This window comes from Scophthalmus maximus, chromosome 3 (genome assembly GCF_022379125.1).
Source record: "Scophthalmus maximus strain ysfricsl-2021 chromosome 3, ASM2237912v1, whole genome shotgun sequence".
Taxonomy (NCBI): domain Eukaryota; kingdom Metazoa; phylum Chordata; class Actinopteri; order Pleuronectiformes; family Scophthalmidae; genus Scophthalmus; species Scophthalmus maximus.
In genome coordinates this window covers 25,012,339-25,032,761 of record NC_061517.1, presented here as the reverse complement: position 1 = coordinate 25,032,761, position 20,423 = coordinate 25,012,339, and the positions used below count along the sequence as shown (strand labels likewise).

Genomic DNA, 20,423 nt, shown 5'->3' with positions numbered 1-20,423 from the left:
TGAGCAGATGAGGCTCTGGAAGTGGGACAGGGGCTATTTGGACAGGAAATAAGGGGTGTGTTCAATTTCTGCATGCATGATCAATGGGGTTGAATGGCGGGGGTTAGGGGAGGCGGGTGGGTGGCGGCGGCGGCGGTGTGGGGGACGCTCGGCTGAGGCAGAGACAGAGAGAGAGAGCTGGTGGGGAGAACACGTACAGCGGCGGCCAGCAATGGCTCACTAATGAGAGATGGACAGTGTGGATTGTGTGTCATTACCAATCAACACAGCTTTGAGTTCTCTGCGGAGGGAAAATGGAGGCTTTAATGTGTGCTGCATGTGGCCCTTTTTGATAAACCCAGCCTGTGTGGCGGAGCATTAGTCACGGCGGTATCTGAGCCGCTGGAAATCCACACACACTGCCCTCTGTCTGTTTGGTGAGGAGTGTTCTCTGGGTAGTACAATGGGACTTAATTACAGGTCAGTGGCATGTCTCAGGAAGATAGAGGGAGCTCTGTTACCCTTCCAAATACAGTATAATGCCATCTTCCCAAGGGTGGGGTGGTGTAACACCAGCTCCACACAAAAAAAAAAACAAGGTGCGGGAAGGCCGAACCTGAGAACGCTATAAGGTGATCCCGGGCAGAGAGAGCGAGCGTTTTTTTTCGGAGAGGGAAAAGATAAAGAAGTGCATTAACTCCCGGGTTTCCTCCCATTCAGCTGGCCCTCTTCGCTTTCCTTTCCAGTTTCAACTCCCCAGTCCTGCCAAATTTCTTAGATGGAAAAACAAGAGGGTGGATCAATGGCAAAATACAAATCTTGAGTTTGTATATTCATAAAATAGACTGTGATCGACATGCGCAAGTAGAAAAATGCTGTCCAACGTGTCCTCTGTTGGCTTTTCTTATGAACCGGAAGTCAGTGCGTCTTTAAAAACTATAACCCAAAAATGAGTTGCACAATATGTCACAATATGCCCCATCCTTAACTCAGTATCACAAGAGAGAAAAAATGTTTTTGTGGAGGTGAGTGGGTAACAAAGATAAGAGCGTAAGCTAAACAGTTCGAAGCAACAGGTGAGAATAACAGCATAATAAATTCCTTTCTTTACAAGGAAAATTTAAACATAACGACACACGTGCAGTCATATTCACACACTGAGTGAGACCTGTAAACCACAAAAAGCGTCGAGTCCCCTGTCACATTTCTGACGTCCGAGAGCTGTTCCACTAATGAGGCCGTTTTTATTTATTACGCATGGTCTCCTTTTATTAGCTGTCTAAGCCCTAAAGAGCTGCAACTCTCTTAGATTAATGAAATTAATGAGTACATATTTGTGATCCCCAACTCATATGTTGATACGTCGGTTCCAACATGGATGAAGACGTTTAAACATGCTCCGCCTCAGCCGGCTCAAAAGAATAAAATGCTATTTTCTAGAGCTGCAGCCGTTAATCGATTAATGGATCAGTAATCCTCAACAAAATTAATCGCCAACTATTTTTGCTAGTCGATTAATCGGTTCGAGACGTTTTTATGGGGAAAAAATTCTCTGATTTCAGCTTCTGAAATGTGAATATTTTCTGGTTTCTTTGCTCCTCTGTGACAGTGGACTAAATATCTTTGGTGTGTGGACAAAACAAAACCATCATCTTGGGGGTTTTGGGAAACACGATCAACATTTTTCACAATTTTATGGACCAAACAACTAAGCGACTAATCGAGAAAATAATCGGCAGATTAATCGATTATGAAAATAATCGTTATTGCTAGCCCTACTATTTTCACATCAATTGTCAGTATGAATATGCTAAACATTTCTAATGTATAATAATTCTGTATAATTCTGTACTTTTAAGGTAGGATTTTGAGGGTTTTCTGACTAACGTACAAGCATAAATACACACACACATGCAAAAATACACCTTTGATAAAAAAAAAAAGCCATTCTTAGATTCAAAAGAGGATAATGATTTTTTTTTTAAAACTGTCATCCCACAACATGAAGTCATTTTGGTCTAGAGATGCATCTCGTGTGCAGATGGCACAACAGCACCCTCAGGTGGCAAATGACTGTAGAACAGGTCACGCCGTGTTTCTGTTCGGCTAATCTAATGTTAGTCTGTGCAATTTATCACGTTTCACCTCGGCCCAAAGTTCACATTAGAAGTCACATGCTTCAAAATCAAAGTTTGGAATATGCATAATTCAGCCTAAAAAATTAAAACAGAGTTTAGAGTTTAGAAGTCAGCGTCTGTGTGAAATTAGAAATATCTGCACATGTAATTGTACTTCATGACTTCTCTGCTATAATGTCATTATTTGCCTTGTGCGTATACTTCGAGAGGTGATCTGTTTTTTTTTCTTTTTCTTTGCAGCCCTGTTCGCTCCGGGAACATCCCCTCACTTGTATTTATTGTTTTTAAATCGCACTTTGGTCACTGTTGGGCCCTGACGGAGTGGGGACAAAGTTCACAGGGGCACATGTGAGGAGGAGGGGGTGAAGAGGAGGAAGATTTAAAAAAAAAGAAAAAACAGAAAATTGACCTTTGAAAGCAAAACAGCAGGTGGAGAGCTAAAACCAGGCAGCTCAGGACACACTGGGAGGAAACTGAACACGGAGGAAAATGAAAGTTTGAATTCTGTGGAGCTGAAGAGGGACTAAAGCTGCGATGAGGCCCACCGCTGGCAGTCTGGCTGTCATTCGAGTGTGGTAGTGCACATGACGGCAGTGTTTGTTTGCCAGGCAGCGGCGAGGTAAGGCATCAGACTAATGGAGGGAGAGGAGGCGTCCAGGGCAGCCATGGCGCGGCACAGCCGTCTGACCGCCCTTCAGGAGCAGCTGATCTGGGCCCTGCTGGAATCCGGGCTGTCCCGGGACGTCCTGGTCCAGGCCGTGGGGGAACTGGAGCAGGACCGGGCGAGTGCCGGCGCGGAAAAGGGAGAGAGGGGGGATGGAGAGAGCTCCGAGGAGGGAGAAATGGACTTCCCGCCGCCTATATTCCGGGAGCTGGAGAAGTTCCCCCCGCAAGAGGCGGCCAAGCTGAGGGCTGAGGTTGACCAGCTCCTGCAGTAAGTAGATCCCAGCACCTTCTCACGGAAGCTCCATGGCAACAGCATAACCGCCTTAATCCCTCACTAACTGCTGCTCTCACACAGCAAATTGTCTGGTTAGGTCAAATTTGAAAATGCCTTCAGTGCTTCATCAGCGCTGTTTTTTGGATAACCCCTCCTTTCTTTCACCTCCCGCACCATCCACACGAGAGCTGAAACAACAGTTTACCTGTGAAACTCTCTCTTTTTTTTTTCTTCTTTTAAGCTCAGCTCCCCTTCTCTTTACCAGTTCCTCCCTCCTTCTCCTGCCTCTCTGCCTCTCACTCACTCTCTCTCTCTGCAATGTGGCTTCTGAGGCGAATTTAAAGAGGGTTCCTCCTTTGCTGGTTACTAATTACCCACCCCCATCATTATTCTCTGGCCATTTCTTAATAAATAAGTTACATGCATAGGTGAAGATTAATGGAGTAGGGCTGGTCATGTGAGTGCATGTTTACACAAGGCCCGGGTGATATTTCCACATTCATTTTTAGGATCTGATTCGATATATTGGGTAAACCACGGATTGGACAACTTATTCAGAAATGTTTTTGTTGTTGTTGGATTGTTAAAGGGATAAAAATGTTCTTTACATTTTGCTTATAAAAATAACATATTTGCATTGTAAATTTTTAATCTGCTAAAGTTGGGTAGTTTTGTAGTTTAGTGTAATTCTAATGCTCCTGACTTGACATTTAGAAGGCATTTAATGAGGCTTCATAACCCTTTTACACGTTTTCCCCCTCCAGCCATCGGAGAGAGTTGGACTTTGCCCCTGTGTGCTCTCCCTTATCGCTCTCTGTCAATAAAGCCTCTCTCCACTTCTGTCCCAGTGGCCATGCTTTATGTCCAACGAAAGGAGAGAAAAAAAACTGTGCCTGTTAACCACTTCTCTAGAAGGGCTTCAAATGACACAAATATAGGGGGAAAGTAAAAGGGATACACTTCATTCAGAGAGACAAAAAAAATGATGTAGGAAGATGAAGATGGCAAGTGCACACACAAACTGTCTTTCTCTCCCAGGGAGGACCCCTGGCATGTCGCGAAAATGGTGAAAAGCTACATGCAGCAGCACAATCTCCCCCAGCGAGAGGTGGTGGAGTCCACGGGACTCAACCAGTCCCACCTGTCCCAGCACCTCAACAAAGGCACGCCCATGAAGAATCAGAAGAGGGCCGCTCTGTACAGCTGGTATGTCAAGAAGCAGTGCGAGATCAGCCAGCGTGAGTACTGCAGCAGATGTGCACATCAAATATCAGTTCTCTAGAGGAGGCCGAGACAGAGGAGTCTCACAGAAAATAAAGAGAAGAAAACCCGACTACCATTTCCTTCCAGAATTCACCAACGCCAAACATGGCATTGGATCGATGGATGAGCAAGACGAAACCAGGAAAGGGCGCAGGAACAGGTTCAAGTGGGGCCCAGCGTCCCTGCAGATCCTCTTCCATGCCTACGAACGACAGAAGAACCCCAGCAAGGAGGAGAGAGAGGGGCTGGTGGAGGAGTGCAACAGGTGAGATACATTGACGGTACCAAGACAAAACAGGATTGTCCTTTCTACCTATTTTTACAGACTTTACAGACTGAAAATGCTGCTGAATAGTTACATTTCTCTTGCAGCCAAAAATCTGGACTTTGTGGGTGTGGTTTGGTGACATTTAACTGATTTAACAACAAATGACATCGTGACTGTCATAATATAAAAAAATAAACAAATGCTGCTAAAATCTGCTTGGTATCATAGACTGCATATGAAACCTTGACACACATACATACAGTCAAGACATCATCTCTACTCAATGGAGCTCCATCCACTTCAAACCGGCCAGAAGAGCTCAGACAAATACAGTTATACAGACATCTCACTGTGTGAATTAAACATGTTAAAACTCTGTCTTTCTTTATCCAACTGACTATTAACTATTATTATTGAACTATTATGTGACACAAGATTCTCAAGCCTTTTAAGTATGTGCAGACTGACTACTGGAGTAATTATTCTTCGTGAACCTCATTGGGAAAAACTTTGTTCCGTCTGGACCATTGGTCATTTATACTCAATATCTGGAGAAATGATGGTACGAAAAACATGTGTCCAGGGTGCAAAGGTTTGCAAAAAAATCTCTAAAGCTCTCATTCTGATGTCTTGAGGAAACAGTTTAGGCCTTAAAAACATAAAAACGTGTCAGTTTTAGGGGTGTCCTGATCTTATATTCCACATCGGTATCGGGGCAATATTGGCCAGGGTGACTAGAGTGGATTTCAGAAGAAATAAGTAAAATCCGATCCGATACATTACAGTAAACATACCAAATACATGCCTATCTACATATCTACTAAGCCTTTAACGAAATTCCAGCATCATATTTTCATGTTAATTTATTATTATTTCATTAACAGTTTACAGTTCAATTTGTTTTTTGCTTGTTTGAACGTTGCTGGCCATAAAACATTCTGCCGAAAGTTCTGCAGAAAATAAAACAGCGGTATTCCATAACTCAGTCATGTTGCTGGCTTTGTATGTCTTCCTTTGGGGGAGTTGATTATTTGAGTATGAAGTTTCAGATGGTTAGGTCGTGCAAAGTGCATCCTGAACAATGCATTGTTAATATTTTATGTTACGAGTGGGGAAGAGATTGTATCAGATTAGTATCAGATCGGTATGGGCAGGTACTCAAGGTTGCAGGATCGGTATCGGATCGCACGCGAAAAAGTGGTATCGTCCCATCCTTAGTCAGTATGTTTTTTGCTCTCTCAGGGCAGAGTGCATCCAGAGGGGAGTGTCCCCCTCACAGCTCGCTGGATTGGGCTCCAACCTGGTCACTGAAGTTCGGGTGTACAACTGGTTTGCCAACCGCCGAAAAGAGGAGGCCTTCCGCCACAAACTGGCCCTCGACACGCCCTACACCAACCAATCTGCCTCGTCTTCGAACCTCAACCTTCCACCAAGTCCCGAGCATGGTAATATACCCTAACACCTGTCAGGCGAGCATGACAAGGGCAAAAAGACAAAGTGAAATTTAAGAGGTCGAGCGTTTTTGTTGCACGGCACAAAGGTGGACCTGCCTTGTAGCCAGATCTCTAGCCGTGGTCTTCTTGGAGACTGACCTGTGTGTGGTTTTTCCAGGTGTGAAATATAGCCAGCAAATTCTGTGCGACACAACCAGAGGTGGCGGAGCAGAGAGAGTGGGACGCATTGTCCAACTGGAGCCCAGCCACACACTCCTCGAGACCCATAACCTCAAGCCGGTGAGAGCATGTGTAACGGTTCCTCTTCTCACTGGTTTATAGTGTAGATTACCTGTATGCCCTGCTGCCACGATGATCATATTGTCCTCTCGTCTTAGGTGTCCAGCAGTGGCCCACTGCCCCCAGTAAGCACTCTGACCTCCCTGCACAGTCTGTCCTCCTCCTCCTCCTCCTCACAGGGCCTCATCATGACATCACTGCCCAGCGTCATGAGCCTCGGGGAGTCCTCACTTCTCATCGGTAACAGTTGCTCACCAGCTTCCCTTTTCGTTTCTATGTAAGGATAAGGAAGAAACAAGTAAATCAGAGGACTGTGTCTTTGCCTGTTGATTCACAGGTTTGACCTCCGCGCAGTCTCAGACCGTACCCGTCATAAACAATTTAGGGGGTGGGTTCACGACGCTGCAGCCCATCTCGTTCCAGCAGCAGCTTCACGCCTCCGCACAGCAGCCGCTATCGCAACACCTTCAGGGTCACATGGGTGCCAGTCCGTTCATGGCCACCATGACACAGCTGCCATGTCACAGTAAGGCTACAGCAATGCACCGACATGAGTTTACCATGTTCTGCCGAGTAAGGATTTATTTCATCTGTTCCTCGCTTCAGTGTACAACAAGTCGGATTCCCCCCAGTACCATCCGTCCAGTCTGCTGTCACAAGCCATGGTCATCACTGACAGCAGCAGCCTGGGGACTCTGACCAGCCTTGCTACTGTCAGACAGGTACCAGGGCCTGAGTGGCTGGTTTGTTTTGGATTTTTAGAAGTAAAAGCGTCATAGCAATATTTGTTCTCATATTATTTGGTAAAATGTCCTTGCTCTACGCTTGGTTTAGATTCTCACAGCAGACTCCGAGGAACAGACGGACCCAACCCTACAAGAAGATTCCCTGCACCTACAGCGACACACACCTGTGCCAGGTACACCGCTGCGAATAAAGGTGTACTCCCAGACATACTGCATCCTACTACAACAAGTCTGGGTCGACTTCATCAAGTCTAGTTATGCTAATCTTTTGGGGATATCCACGTGACATTTATCATTCAACATGACACAGATCATGAAGAATCCATTGATGTGGCTATAAACTGAACGAATGGGGTGGGTTAAATTATCTGGGATTAACGTGGGGATAGATTCATTTGAGAAATTCAGAAATTCACTCGTTAATTTTATCACAGAAAGTCCACAAAGAGCTCACTAAGAATTTAAAGGAACATTTGTCTTCTTGCTGCAAGTTTGATGAGGATTATTACCCGAGTTTCTTGGCTTCACCAGCTGCCTGGCAACCTCGGGAGGAAAGAAATAATCCAGGAGAGTCTCGATTTGAGGTCAAGAAATATTCTGACAAGACATTGTGTTTTTGAATTTATGTTTCTGTAAAAATTAGACAACGTAGAAACTGGTAATTAGTTAAGTTTAGAATGGCGAAATTTTTAATCTTCAGACAGGGCCAGGATTACATTTATCCTGTTTCCAGTCTTTCTGCTGATTTTAAGATAACGTGCCTCGAGCTCCACCAATGAATGAATATCATCAATTATGTCATTCAACAACTCTGCACAAGAACGCAAATAAGGTATTTCTGTGACTTCGTTCTCTGCTTAAGACGCCATTGCTCGGCTATATCAACAACTGTTTTCCGCAGAAAATAGTTGTTGGCTGCTATATCAATGTTTAAAATCTCGTTTAGCCTTGAAGGATTACGGAGCTGTTGACGCAAAAAAGGCTTTTTTGTCAAAAGCTTAACTGTCTAAATAAAGGGTGTTTTTCAAGTTTTTTGTTTTTTTTCCATCAACAGCATCTTCCGGGAGCTTGGAGCTGTATCCAGCATCCCAGACGACAGACAGCCATCAGTCTCACCTGCTGTCACCGTCACCCACAGACATCAACTCCTACATCCCGACACAATTGGTCTCTACTGCACAGTAGAAGTGCTCCGGCAGTTTACTGTCTCCTCACCGCCAGCTGGACTCCGTATGTCTGACGGTGATTTGTGATGGACAGCTACGTCTCCAGGGAAACCTGGAGTCGGGGGGTTACAGGGGGGACAATTCAGCCTTTTGTTTCAAAGACTCTGATTCAAACGCCAGACAACTGTAAAATTGGAACAGGGAGCAACATTGGAGAGGATTTGACGTGGAAGAGAATTAACTGAAAATCAATGGCAAAGCGTATTTTTTATTCAAATGTTTTGTAATATGCAGAAATGGTAAATTCAATTGAACCTTGTAAACCATGTTACCCACATTATGTTTTCACTTACTGCCTCGAAATGTGTTTCCCCCACACTATAATGTGTCTCTCACACAACAAAGTAAAGGCCATTTCAAAAATAACAAGGGCAATGATATTAAAACATTTTGAAAAATATCTCACCGTTCTCAATCATTTCAAGCCTTTGACAGAATATGGACTAGAGTGGAACATAGACAAACATCCTATAACAGTAAAAAAGGTTAGTCACAAGACATTCAGCTCATGGCTTCGTCCATTGTGTTTCCTTGTCGCTTCTTTTTCTTCTTCCGTTTCGCTTTGAATTGTTCCTGTTCCACATTCCCGTGCTCACCGTTGCTTTGAGCTTTTACAGGACAGCGTGCACAGTCCACCTGCGCGCTCTCCTCTGGATTCTGTCTCCTCTTTTTCTTTTTCTTTTTCTTAACAACTTGCCCCTCTTCTCCCTCTGCAATCATTTCCTTTTCCTTTACTTGTCCCGAGCAGGGCGGCTCTGATGATGGAGGCGGGGTTGTAGAGGGCAGTGTCAAAGAGGGCAGGAGATCTTTGACGGACACCGCCGCCTCTCTCAGCCTCGTTTCCATCTCGCTGTCGCTGTCGCTGTGAGGGAAAGAAAAATGTATGATGTTACATTCGTAAAGGTATAAAAACAAATCAACATTTATGATGAAAATTTAAAAAGTTATATGAATTCGAACCTTGAGCTGTAAACTGGCCGACGCCTCACAGGAACTGGAGGCTCCTCGGTTGTCTGTCCTGGGACGGATGTAGAAAACAGACGAAATCCTAGGAAAGAAAAAAAATAACTTAAGGACAAGATGACAGCTTTAAGTTCCATGTAAGCAGTGAGGGTCAAAGAAAGAGAAATATTACCTTCTTCGTCATCGTCATCACATCCTGCCGATTCCACACAGGATGAATTTTTAATTTGCGTTTCTGAAATGTAACTTACAGTGACATGCATAGAATAAATTAGAAGGAAAACACATGTGCAATCTTTCCTCACAAAAAAATGATATCCCGACACTCGATGTGCTTATCGTCTCTGCAAGTCACCTGTCGAGAAGATGTCCCAACTTCTTGGCGACGTGCGTTCGAAACCCTTGGGTGACCTGGAGCTCGTTGCCATCGTGTTCGTGCTCGGCGACAACAAAACTGTTGACACAGCAAACACAACACTGAAACTAATTCATTCTTTTAAACGAAAAAAAAGGAATAAATAATGAAACAATAATAATAATAATCTTAAATGAGCACTTGATTTTGCCTATTTGACAAATCTTTAGGTACTCTATTGATTATTGCATCTTCGGGTAATATCTTCATGGTTTGAATGTACATATTGTCTCTTTGGACAAAAGCGTCTGCTAAATGGATGTGATGTAAAATGTAATGAATTCAGCCATTGCCCCGTTAGGTTCCACTGAGGCTGCATCAAGCTGCAGATGAAAGTTAATAGGGCCCGAGCTCCACTGACAAAGTCAGAGCGAAATTTATTGATTAATCTGATATTTGAGGGGTCTCGAGCATGGGCGTGTCAAAATAACTTAATTAAGCCCCTTACCACATCACCCCTGGTTTATATATGATATGATAAAGATAAACAGAAGTAAGGCTTGAGGATCTTCCTGTATCTGTAGCCGGCCAAGCCAATTATGTTGTCCACTAATACTACAGCATGTGGGGACAAAGAACATATCTTTGTATATAATGGCCGTGCAGTAAGTGGTTACTTTGAGGGGGGGAAAAAAACATACCGTTTAGACTGCTTCACTGTGTTGTCTTCTTCTAAAAAAAATACACAGAGAGGAGAAGTCATCAGCTGATCAACTGTATTTAACTGTTTCTCATAGACTCGCACATGACTCAGGGCTGAACTGGAGCCCATGTGCTCCACAAACTGCGAGAGGTCTCACAGTGTAGATCTTTTTTTTTGACAGTCAAGAAACTCAAGTTCAACTTTACCTGCAATTTTAAACCTACGTACATTAATCAGAAGTGACACGGGTGATTGTTTCTACACGACTTTATTCAACTGCGCACCACCGGTGACGTCGTCCGTCACCACGAGCGAAACAAGCAATCCAACCGAACCTTTGTGCGCCACAGCTCGAGTCTCCCACACCGCCTCCCGACATCTCCTCCGCGCCTCGTCGTCGTCGCTGCTGTCGCTGGAGGAGTTGTCCGAGCCGCCGACCATGTTTTTAGCCGAGCCCGCCGCCGCCGCCGCCATGATAACTCATGTGCTACCGGATGTTATGCTGCGTTCCACGCTGCGTTCCAGTTTACCTCGGAACTCGGAACTCGGACCCGGAAGTCGGGGTAGTGCTTTTTTTCCCCCGACCTCCCGAGTCGGAATTCCGAATCGCAGGGGCGTTATATTTGCTATTTCCGACTCGGAGGTCGTAATTCCGAGTTTCGAGATCATACTGGAACGATAAACCCGACTTCCGAATTCCGAGATCATACTGGAACGATAAACCCGACTTCGGAGTTCCGAGCTCCGAGGTAAACTGGAACGCAGCATTAGTCTGTTTCTCAGCTGGGGATTCTGGGAGATGTAGTCCGCTGCTCGAGGAGGACCGTGTGGGAACAGGCGGGATTCTTTTTCTCACATTTGGTTTTATTCATCGATGTCGACACAACTCTAACAAACAAACAAGCCCTAATCAAGAGTAAAATAAAAATAAGTAATTTATGTTTTAAAAGATCCCCACCTACATTACTACGACGGGGTATTAGGGCCACATTGAGAGAGAAATAATTGGAGACTTTGAGAATAAAGACTATATTTGACGAGAACAAAGTCGTACTGTTACATGCAAAAAAGTATAATATTGCAAGAAAAAAGGTCATAATATGATGAGAATAAAGTTGTAATTTTATGAGACGAAAGTCGTAATATAAGAAGAATAAAGTCGTACTGTTACAAGAAAAATAAAGTCATGATATTGCAAGAAAAAGCTCATAATATTATGAGAATAAACTCGTAATCTTTACGTGGAGCACTTTGTGAAGCTGTACTTCAATGTAGGTCAACGAGGAAAAGTATTTAACAAACGTTTAACATGGATAACATGACATTAACAAAGCCGTTGCCAGGGCTCCCACCTGTTTCCTGGGTTGCTGTTAATTTCTGTTGTATAATATTAAATCACTGTAAAATCACTTTATTCTCACAATATTACAACTTTATTCTCGAAGTCTCACTATTCTTTTTTTTTAGTCAATGTGACCCTGAAATTCCATAGTAACATTACAGAGGAAGTCAAACATAATGAAAAACAAGAGCTTGTGAAAAATTGTCATCATTCACTGAGATGTAAGATTTAGCCTTTCACATTTTACATTTCCAATGAAAGATCTAACCTTCAAATCCACCGTTAATGTAGTATAAAAAATATAAACACGAAAATAATATCCAGTTTTTTGCAACAAATGTCCAAAATCCAATGAGCTCAAAAATATCAGCTGCAGAACTATATGTTTGGGATGCACCAATATACAGTATACATTCATGCAACCAGTGTCTAGTGTCCTGGACAGATTTTCAGGTCCCCTTCTCAATAACCTCAACTGTGAGACTAGCTGGAAGACAGAAAAGCCCCCAAAGTCCCTGATAATCATATAAGTCACGTCTCACTTCTCAACATATTTACATCGTCTGGTTTGAAGATACAGTACAACTGACTGGTATTGTATCTGTATGGCAAAACAATGTTCAGTGTTCCCAACTACCGCTAATGCTGACAACCGACAAAACAATTGAGGTTGCATTGGGTCATGTGGCAAAGTTTATACCACTGTCAAAAAGTGTGCAGGATATCACAATTTTTATGTGCTTAAACCTGATGAGCATGTGATATGTCTTAATGCAGGCTGCATGAAGTCGGGACCTGATGTGAACAAACCTGAATCATTTTTTAATTCAGCTCATTGGGTGAGAGAAGAATTGTGCTGTGTTTGCCTCTCAACTGGATACAAGGCACCGGGTATCACGATGTGGAGTGAACGGAAGCCCAGATCATTTATGCAGAAAGATTTTTTTAGACTGTTCAGGTTTTGCATGATTTAACTGATCGACTACAGACTACATGTGCCACTGTTATGATAACAAGGTTTTAGAATTACTCCCAGCCTTTAAGGTAGATAAGATGATTTCCATTCATTTCTGTATAATGACAATCTCACTGGATATATAGACTGGACCGCACTAACCACTAGGCCAAAACCGCCAGCACATCTATTAAGGTCCCGTCTTTTTTTCAGCGCACACACAGATCCGTCATCTAACGGCCGGTGAGAAAATATTTAGATTATTTTTATAAAACGTGTATTGCTTTAGAATCGCTTACTGGCCCTTTAATTATGGATATCTGACTGAGTCCGCTGCCAAAAAAAGCTAGCAAGCTTGGCAACACAATGCAAAAAAATAAAATGAAACCTAACAGCATCCCTGCCTCCTGAATGATTGACGTCCACCTTCTGCCAGTGTTAAAAACAAATGAGCATTATACATTTAACAAAGGTAGGATTTATTGTAGGGCTGTTGAGTCAAGGTTGCATCATATTGTACAGGTGTCATAAATAGACTTGAAACTTCTGAATGGTAAATGTATCCAATTTACTACAAATTGTGCAAAACCACAGGTATAGTCTTTTAAACTGGGCTCAATAGAAAAAACAGGGGTCAGTCTCTGCATCCACCCTAGTACCTCATGCAAAGTAAATCAACGCCCATGCTACATTTCTCTGTACTGTCATGTCGGGTGCTGGTGTGCATTTCATTGGTAGACTGAGAACCTGAGCGCAGAGCAGAAGAGGAAACTAGTTTAATAGGTTAACCACACCTCGTCCTACAGAGTAGCATTCACAGTGCTGTTGTGCCAAATAAACCAGGAAAAAAAAAAAGACCTCAAGGGATTAAATTTCCTCGTGATTACACACTGTACAGGGGTAAAAACAGGCAGACCAAATTAATTCAGACGTAGACGGCATTTAAAGCAATATGTGTCAAGTCCACTCTGATTCTGCTGCCATCTTGTCTGATTCGGGTGTCTTTGACAGACAATTATGTAGAAGTTTGTCGTAAAAATGTATGATTCTAGCAGAATGAAGATGACACCTGAAACCACGAAAAAGAGCACATAGTTTTGTTGAATTAAAAGATTTTCTACAGAAAAATACATTAGTCAGCAAATGGACATGGAGCCTGAAACGAAATGTGACACCAACATTCTAAATGAGTCACAACCAACCTCAGACAATGTCGACTACTACTGCTACATGATCATCTATAACTAACAATACTGTAAATCATCTAGTTAATTCTCACTTTTCCATGCAGGAAACACAACTGTCATGTGTGAAACCTCACTTGATAACATCTATACATTTTAACTCAATGAAGTAATTACTAACACAAGTCTATAGGTTTTGCCATGAGAGGTCTGTGACTCAAAAGTGTCCCTATCCAGCAGAGACGGCGAGAAACTTAAGGCAAAAAGTTTAAGCGGTAACATGATACTTGTATGACAAACCAAAAAGACAGAACAAAAAAAAGGCTTCAGTCGTATATATTATTTAACTGAACATTCTAGTCCAAGAAACTGAGCTCTGTGTGGCACTGATGACTGGGTCCACGATTTCCTCACAAGGCAGATGTGGTTGTTTGATTATGAAAGTGAGTTGTCACGTTCGTAGGAATGTCGACAAAGGAAAGAATACTCCTGTCCACCAAAAAAGAAGCTTTTGGATGGTTGTAATCCAAGAACTCCCATTTCCTGGGAGGTATTGCACACTTTTTTCCTTTCAGGTATTACAGACCGCCGTTGTAGGCGTAGTCCGCCTTGTTGTGCATGATGAGTTTGTTGTCCACAAAGTAGAAACTATCTGATCTGGTCTCATATGGGTGCTCCACCATTTGGCGAACTAGAATGGACACACAAAAACAAAGATTAATATTTGGATAATTGTGGGAAAAAAACAGACCCAATGGAATTTACAATAGTGGCTGACAAAACCAGACAAGAACTCACTGAGGTCCTCGGGAAGCTGTGGAAACTCGTAAATGTGTTCGCATGTGTTGCGGCTGTTGGGGATGCAAAAGCCAAAGTCAAAGTCAAAGTTCTTGAGAAGGCGCCCCTGGAAGTAATGCCTCTCAATCATACGGAAGCTGTTTATTGGCTGGTCACCCACGGTGAACTCCACACTGCAGTTAAGAGACGGAAGAACATTGCAATAGACTGTTAAGAGATATAGAGGACAAAGGACTTATTATTATGCTCTCAGCGGTTTGCATTCAGAGAGATGAGGTTGAGTCACTTACGTTGCACCGACGGTGCGCAGTTTTAGGAAGGCCGGTGTAAACTGGTATCTGACGAAACGCCCAGAAGTGGTGTCTACATCTCCACTCTCCTCCTCACCCTCCATAGGACCTAATACAGAAACATGTTCATCTAACTGGCATACAATATTGAAAGAAGAGGCAAAAATTACAGTTGAGCTGCAATAGTTAATTGACAAGTAATCGACAATTTTGACAATCGAGTGATTGCTCCTTTATGACAGTAAACTAAATATATGTGGTGTGTGGACAAAACAAAACATCATGTCCGTGTTTGGGAAACACGATCGTAATTTTCCCAATTTTTTGCCATTTTATGGACCAAACAATTTATGGATTAATCGAGAGTTGCAGCCCTAAATTACAGTACATACTATTACATATTAAGCTACATATTTAATACCATACTAAATTACTAACTTTGTTTTATTTTTTACAAAAAAACAGCATGTTGGATTAAATAATTCTTCCTGGGAAATGAAATAATTTGTACACTTTATGAATATTTGCATCAGTTATTAAATAAGTGGACTCATATTTTGTTTGCATTCCATTTTTGTCTGACCTACATTGTGAGAACATGAAGCTTGTTGGTGTTGCAGAAGTTAATGCATCACATACCGCTGTTTGGAGGCTTGGCAATCTCGAACAGGACCGTCCCCGTCTCCAGATCTCTGATCTTGAAGCGTGTAAAGTCAATGTTGAAGATATTGTCTTCAGGTTTGCAAAGATAGTCTGTATAGTGGGGGGAACAAAAACAATAGTCAGCGCAAGTTAAGAAAAACACAAATATATAAAAGGTTAGCCTGTTAACTGAAATCACGCAACCACCCATTAGCATTTATCAGTCCAATTTTTCTGATAAATGAGATTTAGCAGTAACTGTATGACACATTTTGTGGCAAGTCACTAAATGCTTTGGAGCACAGAGGTCTGCGGCCACCTGTGAGTCGCAGTAGCAATGAGTAACGACAGCGCGCAGGCTCCCAGCTTTTCAACTGTGTTGCCTGAGAGAGGGGAAGTCGTGACATTGTTTTCTAGTGCACAAAAATGTCAGAAAACAATGGGGGCCGTTAAGCGTCAGCTGCAACTGTTGTAGACAGTTTGACTGATGACAGCCCCCCCCCCACCCCCTTCCTCCGACCTATGGAGTGCTTGAGCATCATTTATCTCATCGTCTTGGTTTTCCAACTGCAAAACTCTGCTTCCCGTCGGCCTCGTTTCGAGCAGCAGTTACATGTTTAAGGTCTGCCAGCAAAAGAAGGAAAACAGTGGAAGTTTGTGATCGATAGTGGAGCCAGACATTTTGTTCACAAATGGCCGGAGACCAAAATAAAGCGAGGCGAATAACTAAGCACATTTATTAAGTGGATATAACCTTTAAATAAGTCTGTGTTCTTTTGGACCATAAGTTGTCAGTATTGTCAGTACCACACAAAAAAACTAAAAACATTCATTGATCCAGCTTTAAGGATTTATCAATATTACTTCCGGGTGGCCCAAATTCCTCGCTGCGCCCCTGGCAACATCTCGTTTGTTTGGTTAGCGCCAAACAACGAGGAGGCCGAACTCGAAACACTTTGACAAATACGCAGCGTTATGTATTGAACTTGTGAAGCATGACTCCATTGCGACCCCGCGCACTTATCGATCAGCTGCTCTGACCGATCGGCGCTGTAGCCCCAGTCAGCGCCGGGGTAAACGGAGTGATGCTCGTTGTTTTAATCGGGGTTTCATTAAGACCGAGGTGACGTTCACACCACTCACCCTCGGTGACAGCGCGGAGACCCAGGACATGGTCCGGGGAAATGTCTCTCCCCAGCGCCCGGAGCTCAGCCTCGGTGACCACGGGCCACTTCTCCGTCTGACTGCGCCTCGACTTGAGCTTCTTCAGCATTCCTCCGCCGGTCCTTCGGTCCCTGTGGGTCGCCTCCGAGCCGCCGTCCGCGTCCGCCGGTCCCTTGCCGAGAGCCTGTGTCGGTTTGTTTCGAGCGCCGTTCATTCCGGGACGCGGGTCGCGACGGTGAAGAGAGGAGGAGGAGGAGGAGGAGGAGTTGTTGTTGTTGTTGCTCCTCGGTCCGGGAGCGACTTGACAAAACTGCGGCTTGTGTATTTTCAAGATGGCGTGAAGCGTGCGCCAAAGAAGGAGAAGCGAGGTGGTGATTGGCTGAGAACAATGGAGGTTGTCATGGTTACAGGGGGCGGGGGGTACGAATGGTTTCGAGCACCGGTCTTCCCGCATCCCGGGCGGTTTTGTCACCGCTAGTGACTCCACACAATTGCTCTTCGTTAAATCACATACATTTTACGTTTCCTACAGTCTTTTATGTAACGACCCTACACTTTTTGACATTCAGAGTTTTTTTTTTATCTTGTCGTTAAAAGTCTCGATGTAATGACGATTGCACTGAGCCGCCACCGCTAAAAAATTCGTGCCGCCGAGTGTGTTGTATCGAGCGCACCGAGCGTCGCCGTCATTGTCCAGCGTGTGGCGCTATACTCGCTGCGGGCAGCGGATACTGTTTTGTTGACGGAAGTACCCCGCGGAAGAAGATCAGGGATGGTGCGGGTGAAGTCGAGGTACAAAACAAACCAAAGAAATGTGCTCGTCGTGTGCGACGTGGGCTCGTCTTCGCCACATTTTTGTTAGGTCACTGTTGGTGTGTTGACGGCGCCTCCTCTGTCCGGCAGGTATCTACTGTGCGAGGTCAACGTGTCCGACCGGAGCCGCCTGCTGCTGCTGGACGACCGGGCTGTCGCGACGGCGGTGAGGGCAGCGGTGGCCCGCACACACGGCGACTATGGGTCGGCGTTGTGCACCATCGGATTCTCCGGTAGGAAGTGGTTTGCGAAGGATTTAAATGTTTTGACATGGTTATTAATTCAATCAGCTTTTAAGAATTACAAGTAAATATCCCGCATTCTGCATTTTTGGGGGCTTTTGTGGTCCTGCAATTAAAGGTTCCCCACAGATCATTAAACTGTCCATGCAGCATATTTTTTTAGTTTGAGTATTGTTTTTGTTGTTATATATTATTACAAATATTTTACTTTCGTTTAAATTTGTGCTTTATCATTACAACCGCAGTAGTGTGTTAACATGTCTAATGATGTCAACTGTTGTTGGACAATTATATATAAACTAGATCTAGATAGTGGTCATATGTTTTGTCTGTAAAATCTTAATCTGCAAAGTAAGTAATAATAACAATAGCTGGCAACTAGATGTTGTTGAGTAACAGTTTGTATTCGCCTGTAAAATTTGGTGAAGTAGGGGTAGCATACATTATTTCAGTGAATGTCCACTGCTGTGTGTACGATAAATTGGTGGAGTGTTAGTGCTTAAGGCCTATATTAGATGGAGGACCTAATATGAGAATATCAATGATTGCCCCAGCCCCTCAACGGTTTAGTGATTATACTGGTCCTTACTTCAAAAATCACAAATTTGCGCAGTACTTTCAGGATATTGCCGTATCATATTTATTGAGCTGTCTCTGTTCTCCCTGTGTTCTCCCCCCCCCCCCCCCCCCTTTTTTTTTTTAGTGAAATACCTGAATGCTCATACTGGAATAGTATTTTTACGCTTCCCCAAAAGGAGTTACAAACTCCTCTGGTCTGCGTTGCCTTTTATAACTAGTGTTGAATCTCGTGGTCAGAAAATTCCATGTTCTCTCAACTGTTTGCATGTGGGAGGTAAGAAACACATTTCATAATAAGCATCGGCCATACCTTTTAATAATCTTAAATCTTAATTGAACACTGTCCCCCCCCCCCCCCAGGAACGATTAGAACATGTCAGAAGTTTCTGATTCAATACAACACCCAACAGCTCCATCTAATGCTTCCTCAATGTAAAAATGAAGGTAAGGGTTTTCATTGAGTCCAATCTAATATTATTTATACCGAACTTTTTTGAATTTGATTCTTGAAGAAGAAGATCATTTAACTCTTTCGGGTCTCAACACACCCCAAAATATAGTGCTGACTAGATGAAACAACATGTGACTGGTTCCCACTTCTTTTCTTTTTTTTCATTTACAGAGGAAAAACAACAGGTTCGCAAAGCAATTCTGAATTGCTCCCTACCGGGAGGAAACAAGGAGGCATTTGAAGATGAATTAGAGATTGAAGAAGATGAAGAAGAGTGACTTCAAAACATGCAGTAAAAGGTGGCAGCTATGTAGTGCTCCCTGGATGGTCTGGCTCTGACTATTTTTATTTAAAAAGGATTAATCTGAGGGAAGATATTGAAGCATTTGAAGAAACGCATGCTGTGGAAACATGGTTTCACTGCTGCTGTTCACTGCATTTGTTCCAAAACAAAATGTAATATATGTCTGTATTCAACAGATGTACACATTACATTAGGTTTGTCACATAAATCATTTGGGTTTGCAGGGTGGCCTGATAGTCAGCATGAATGTCCTGCTGATACTGAATTAATATCTTAGTTATTTTGAATAAGGCACATTATTAACTACAATTGCATTGCAAAATATGACCATGGCCTGAAGAAACTGGGTTTGTAGGTTTTGAATGAATTTATTTTTTGTTATACAATGTTTTGTGCTATATTTTGTTCACCAATTAAAGCACTACTTTTGAAGTTGTTTGTCATGGTGCCTTAAAATACAACTTCTGCACACACACAAACACAAACACACACACACACGTGTGACATATAGACAAAATTGTTGGAGTACAATTGATACAAAGTTTCGCCTGTGGAGATTCTTATCCATCCAGGTCATAGTTACAGTCAGAAACAACAGTTTACCTTTTTTTGGACTGTGACGTTCACATTGAAGAAGACCGGAGCCGTCATATTGGAGTATACAGGAAACCCCCTCACACAGACACCATCCACTGGAAGACGAGCTGGGAGTTATAAGAACTCTACAGCACAGAGCTGCTGGTGGGTGGCCAAGGCCAGGGGAAGGAGCGCAGGCACCTGGAGGAGGCACTTATACAGGTCAACTAAACAAACGAATGGCTCAACACAGGAGAGCCAGCCCCTCGGAACAGGATTCAGCTGTCAAGGGAGAAGGGACACTCCTTTGTGGACACGGCGGTACATAGTCTGGACATAGAAGATAGATGGGTTGAAAGAGGAGTGAAGGAAGGAAAAAAAGAAAGAAACCATCCCTCAACAGAGGAGGAGGCATGCGACGCCAGCTTTCTCCCATTTACAATGATGTCCTTTCATCTCTTCATCCTTTTATCCTTTCCCTGGAAACTTCCCAGAATCCTCGTGGACAGTTGGACAACATTTTGGGACAGCACAGCTATATTGACATTTGGCCAGTATTGACTGATTTCGGCAGTGGGGGTCAGTATGGTGTCATACCATGTCACATAATTAACACAATCATATATTTTTTTTACTAATCTCCTTTTATTACCATGTAGTAATAATTTGTTTCCACACGGCTATGAATAGACCTACTACATTTCCCACAATGCTCCGCGGCCCCGCAGAACTAAACAGATTCGCAGGCGGCACAGGGAACATCCGGGTC

The 20,423-nt window shown here is 43.3% G+C and overlaps 4 protein-coding genes across 5 annotated transcripts; 2 read left to right on the top strand and 2 right to left on the bottom strand.

Annotated features, from left to right (window-relative positions):
- Positions 1-2,489: 2,489 nt before the first annotated feature.
- hnf1a (HNF1 homeobox a) lies at positions 2,490-8,693 on the top strand. The gene is made up of 10 exons (XM_035640136.2): positions 2,490-3,051; positions 4,096-4,295; positions 4,408-4,585; positions 5,831-6,033; positions 6,200-6,321; positions 6,420-6,561; positions 6,659-6,847; positions 6,928-7,043; positions 7,156-7,240; positions 8,122-8,693. Exons 1-10 carry the CDS (start codon positions 2,753-2,755, stop codon positions 8,250-8,252), a joined length of 1,665 nt encoding a protein of 554 aa, XP_035496029.1. The 5' UTR covers positions 2,490-2,752; the 3' UTR covers positions 8,253-8,693.
- On the bottom strand, positions 8,482-11,068 carry c3h12orf43 (chromosome 3 C12orf43 homolog). Of its 2 annotated transcripts, none has more exons than XM_035640138.2 (6): positions 10,650-11,068; positions 10,313-10,340; positions 9,612-9,710; positions 9,429-9,502; positions 9,254-9,341; positions 8,482-9,155 (listed from the first exon to the last, which is right to left on the bottom strand). In XM_035640138.2, exons 1-6 carry the CDS (start codon positions 10,786-10,788, stop codon positions 8,795-8,797), a joined length of 789 nt encoding a protein of 262 aa, XP_035496031.1. In that variant the 5' UTR covers positions 10,789-11,068; the 3' UTR covers positions 8,482-8,794. The 2 variants fall into 2 exon arrangements, with proteins under 2 accessions (XP_035496031.1, XP_035496030.1); XM_035640137.2 differs by having other exon boundaries at positions 10,313-10,343; positions 10,650-11,062.
- Positions 11,069-13,069: 2,001 nt separating this feature from the next.
- Positions 13,070-20,406, bottom strand: unc119.1 (unc-119 homolog 1). The gene is made up of 6 exons (XM_035640142.2): positions 19,682-20,406; positions 16,669-17,068; positions 15,523-15,636; positions 14,884-14,992; positions 14,594-14,766; positions 13,070-14,486 (listed from the first exon to the last, which is right to left on the bottom strand). The coding sequence occupies exons 1-6, from the start codon at positions 19,727-19,729 to the stop codon at positions 14,374-14,376; spliced, it is 957 nt and encodes a 318-aa protein (XP_035496035.2). The 5' UTR covers positions 19,730-20,406; the 3' UTR covers positions 13,070-14,373.
- pop5 (POP5 homolog, ribonuclease P/MRP subunit) lies at positions 17,330-19,510 on the top strand. The gene is made up of 5 exons (XM_035640143.2): positions 17,330-17,481; positions 17,593-17,735; positions 18,448-18,597; positions 18,684-18,767; positions 18,946-19,510. Exons 1-5 carry the CDS (start codon positions 17,462-17,464, stop codon positions 19,050-19,052), a joined length of 504 nt encoding a protein of 167 aa, XP_035496036.2. The 5' UTR covers positions 17,330-17,461; the 3' UTR covers positions 19,053-19,510.
- Positions 20,407-20,423: the final 17 nt, after the last annotated feature.

What these genes read in the sequence shown, in the direction of transcription:
- hnf1a (XM_035640136.2), top strand. Translation starts at nt 2,753, where the DNA reads ATGGAGGGAGAGGAGGCGTCCAGGGCAGCCATGGCGCGGCACAGCCGT. An exon ending in TCCACCAAGTCCCGAGCATG is followed by an intron (nt 6,034 to 6,199) that starts GTAATATACCCT and finishes TGGTTTTTCCAG; the next exon opens with GTGTGAAATATAGCCAGCAA. An exon ending in AGACCCATAACCTCAAGCCG is followed by an intron (nt 6,322 to 6,419) that starts GTGAGAGCATGT and finishes CTCTCGTCTTAG; the next exon opens with GTGTCCAGCAGTGGCCCACT.
- c3h12orf43 (XM_035640137.2), bottom strand. Translation starts at nt 10,788, where the DNA reads ATGGCGGCGGCGGCGGCGGGCTCGGCTAAAAACATGGTCGGCGGCTCG. An exon ending in TCGAGCTGTGGCGCACAAAG is followed by an intron (nt 10,344 to 10,649) that starts GTTCGGTTGGAT and finishes TATTTTTTTTAG; the next exon opens with AAGAAGACAACACAGTGAAG. An exon ending in TTGGGACATCTTCTCGACAG is followed by an intron (nt 9,503 to 9,611) that starts GTGACTTGCAGA and finishes TGTCACTGTAAG; the next exon opens with TTACATTTCAGAAACGCAAA.
- pop5 (XM_035640143.2), top strand. Translation starts at nt 17,462, where the DNA reads ATGGTGCGGGTGAAGTCGAG. An exon ending in GTGCACCATCGGATTCTCCG is followed by an intron (nt 17,736 to 18,447) that starts GTAGGAAGTGGT and finishes TTTTTTTTTTAG; the next exon opens with TGAAATACCTGAATGCTCAT. An exon ending in CAACTGTTTGCATGTGGGAG is followed by an intron (nt 18,598 to 18,683) that starts GTAAGAAACACA and finishes CCCCCCCCCCAG; the next exon opens with GAACGATTAGAACATGTCAG.
- unc119.1 (XM_035640142.2), bottom strand. Translation starts at nt 19,729, where the DNA reads ATGACGGCTCCGGTCTTCTTCAATGTGAACGTCACAGTCCAAAAAAAG. An exon ending in TCTCCGCGCTGTCACCGAGG is followed by an intron (nt 15,637 to 16,668) that starts GTGAGTGGTGTG and finishes CCCACTATACAG; the next exon opens with ACTATCTTTGCAAACCTGAA. An exon ending in TGCCAAGCCTCCAAACAGCG is followed by an intron (nt 14,993 to 15,522) that starts GTATGTGATGCA and finishes TTTCTGTATTAG; the next exon opens with GTCCTATGGAGGGTGAGGAG.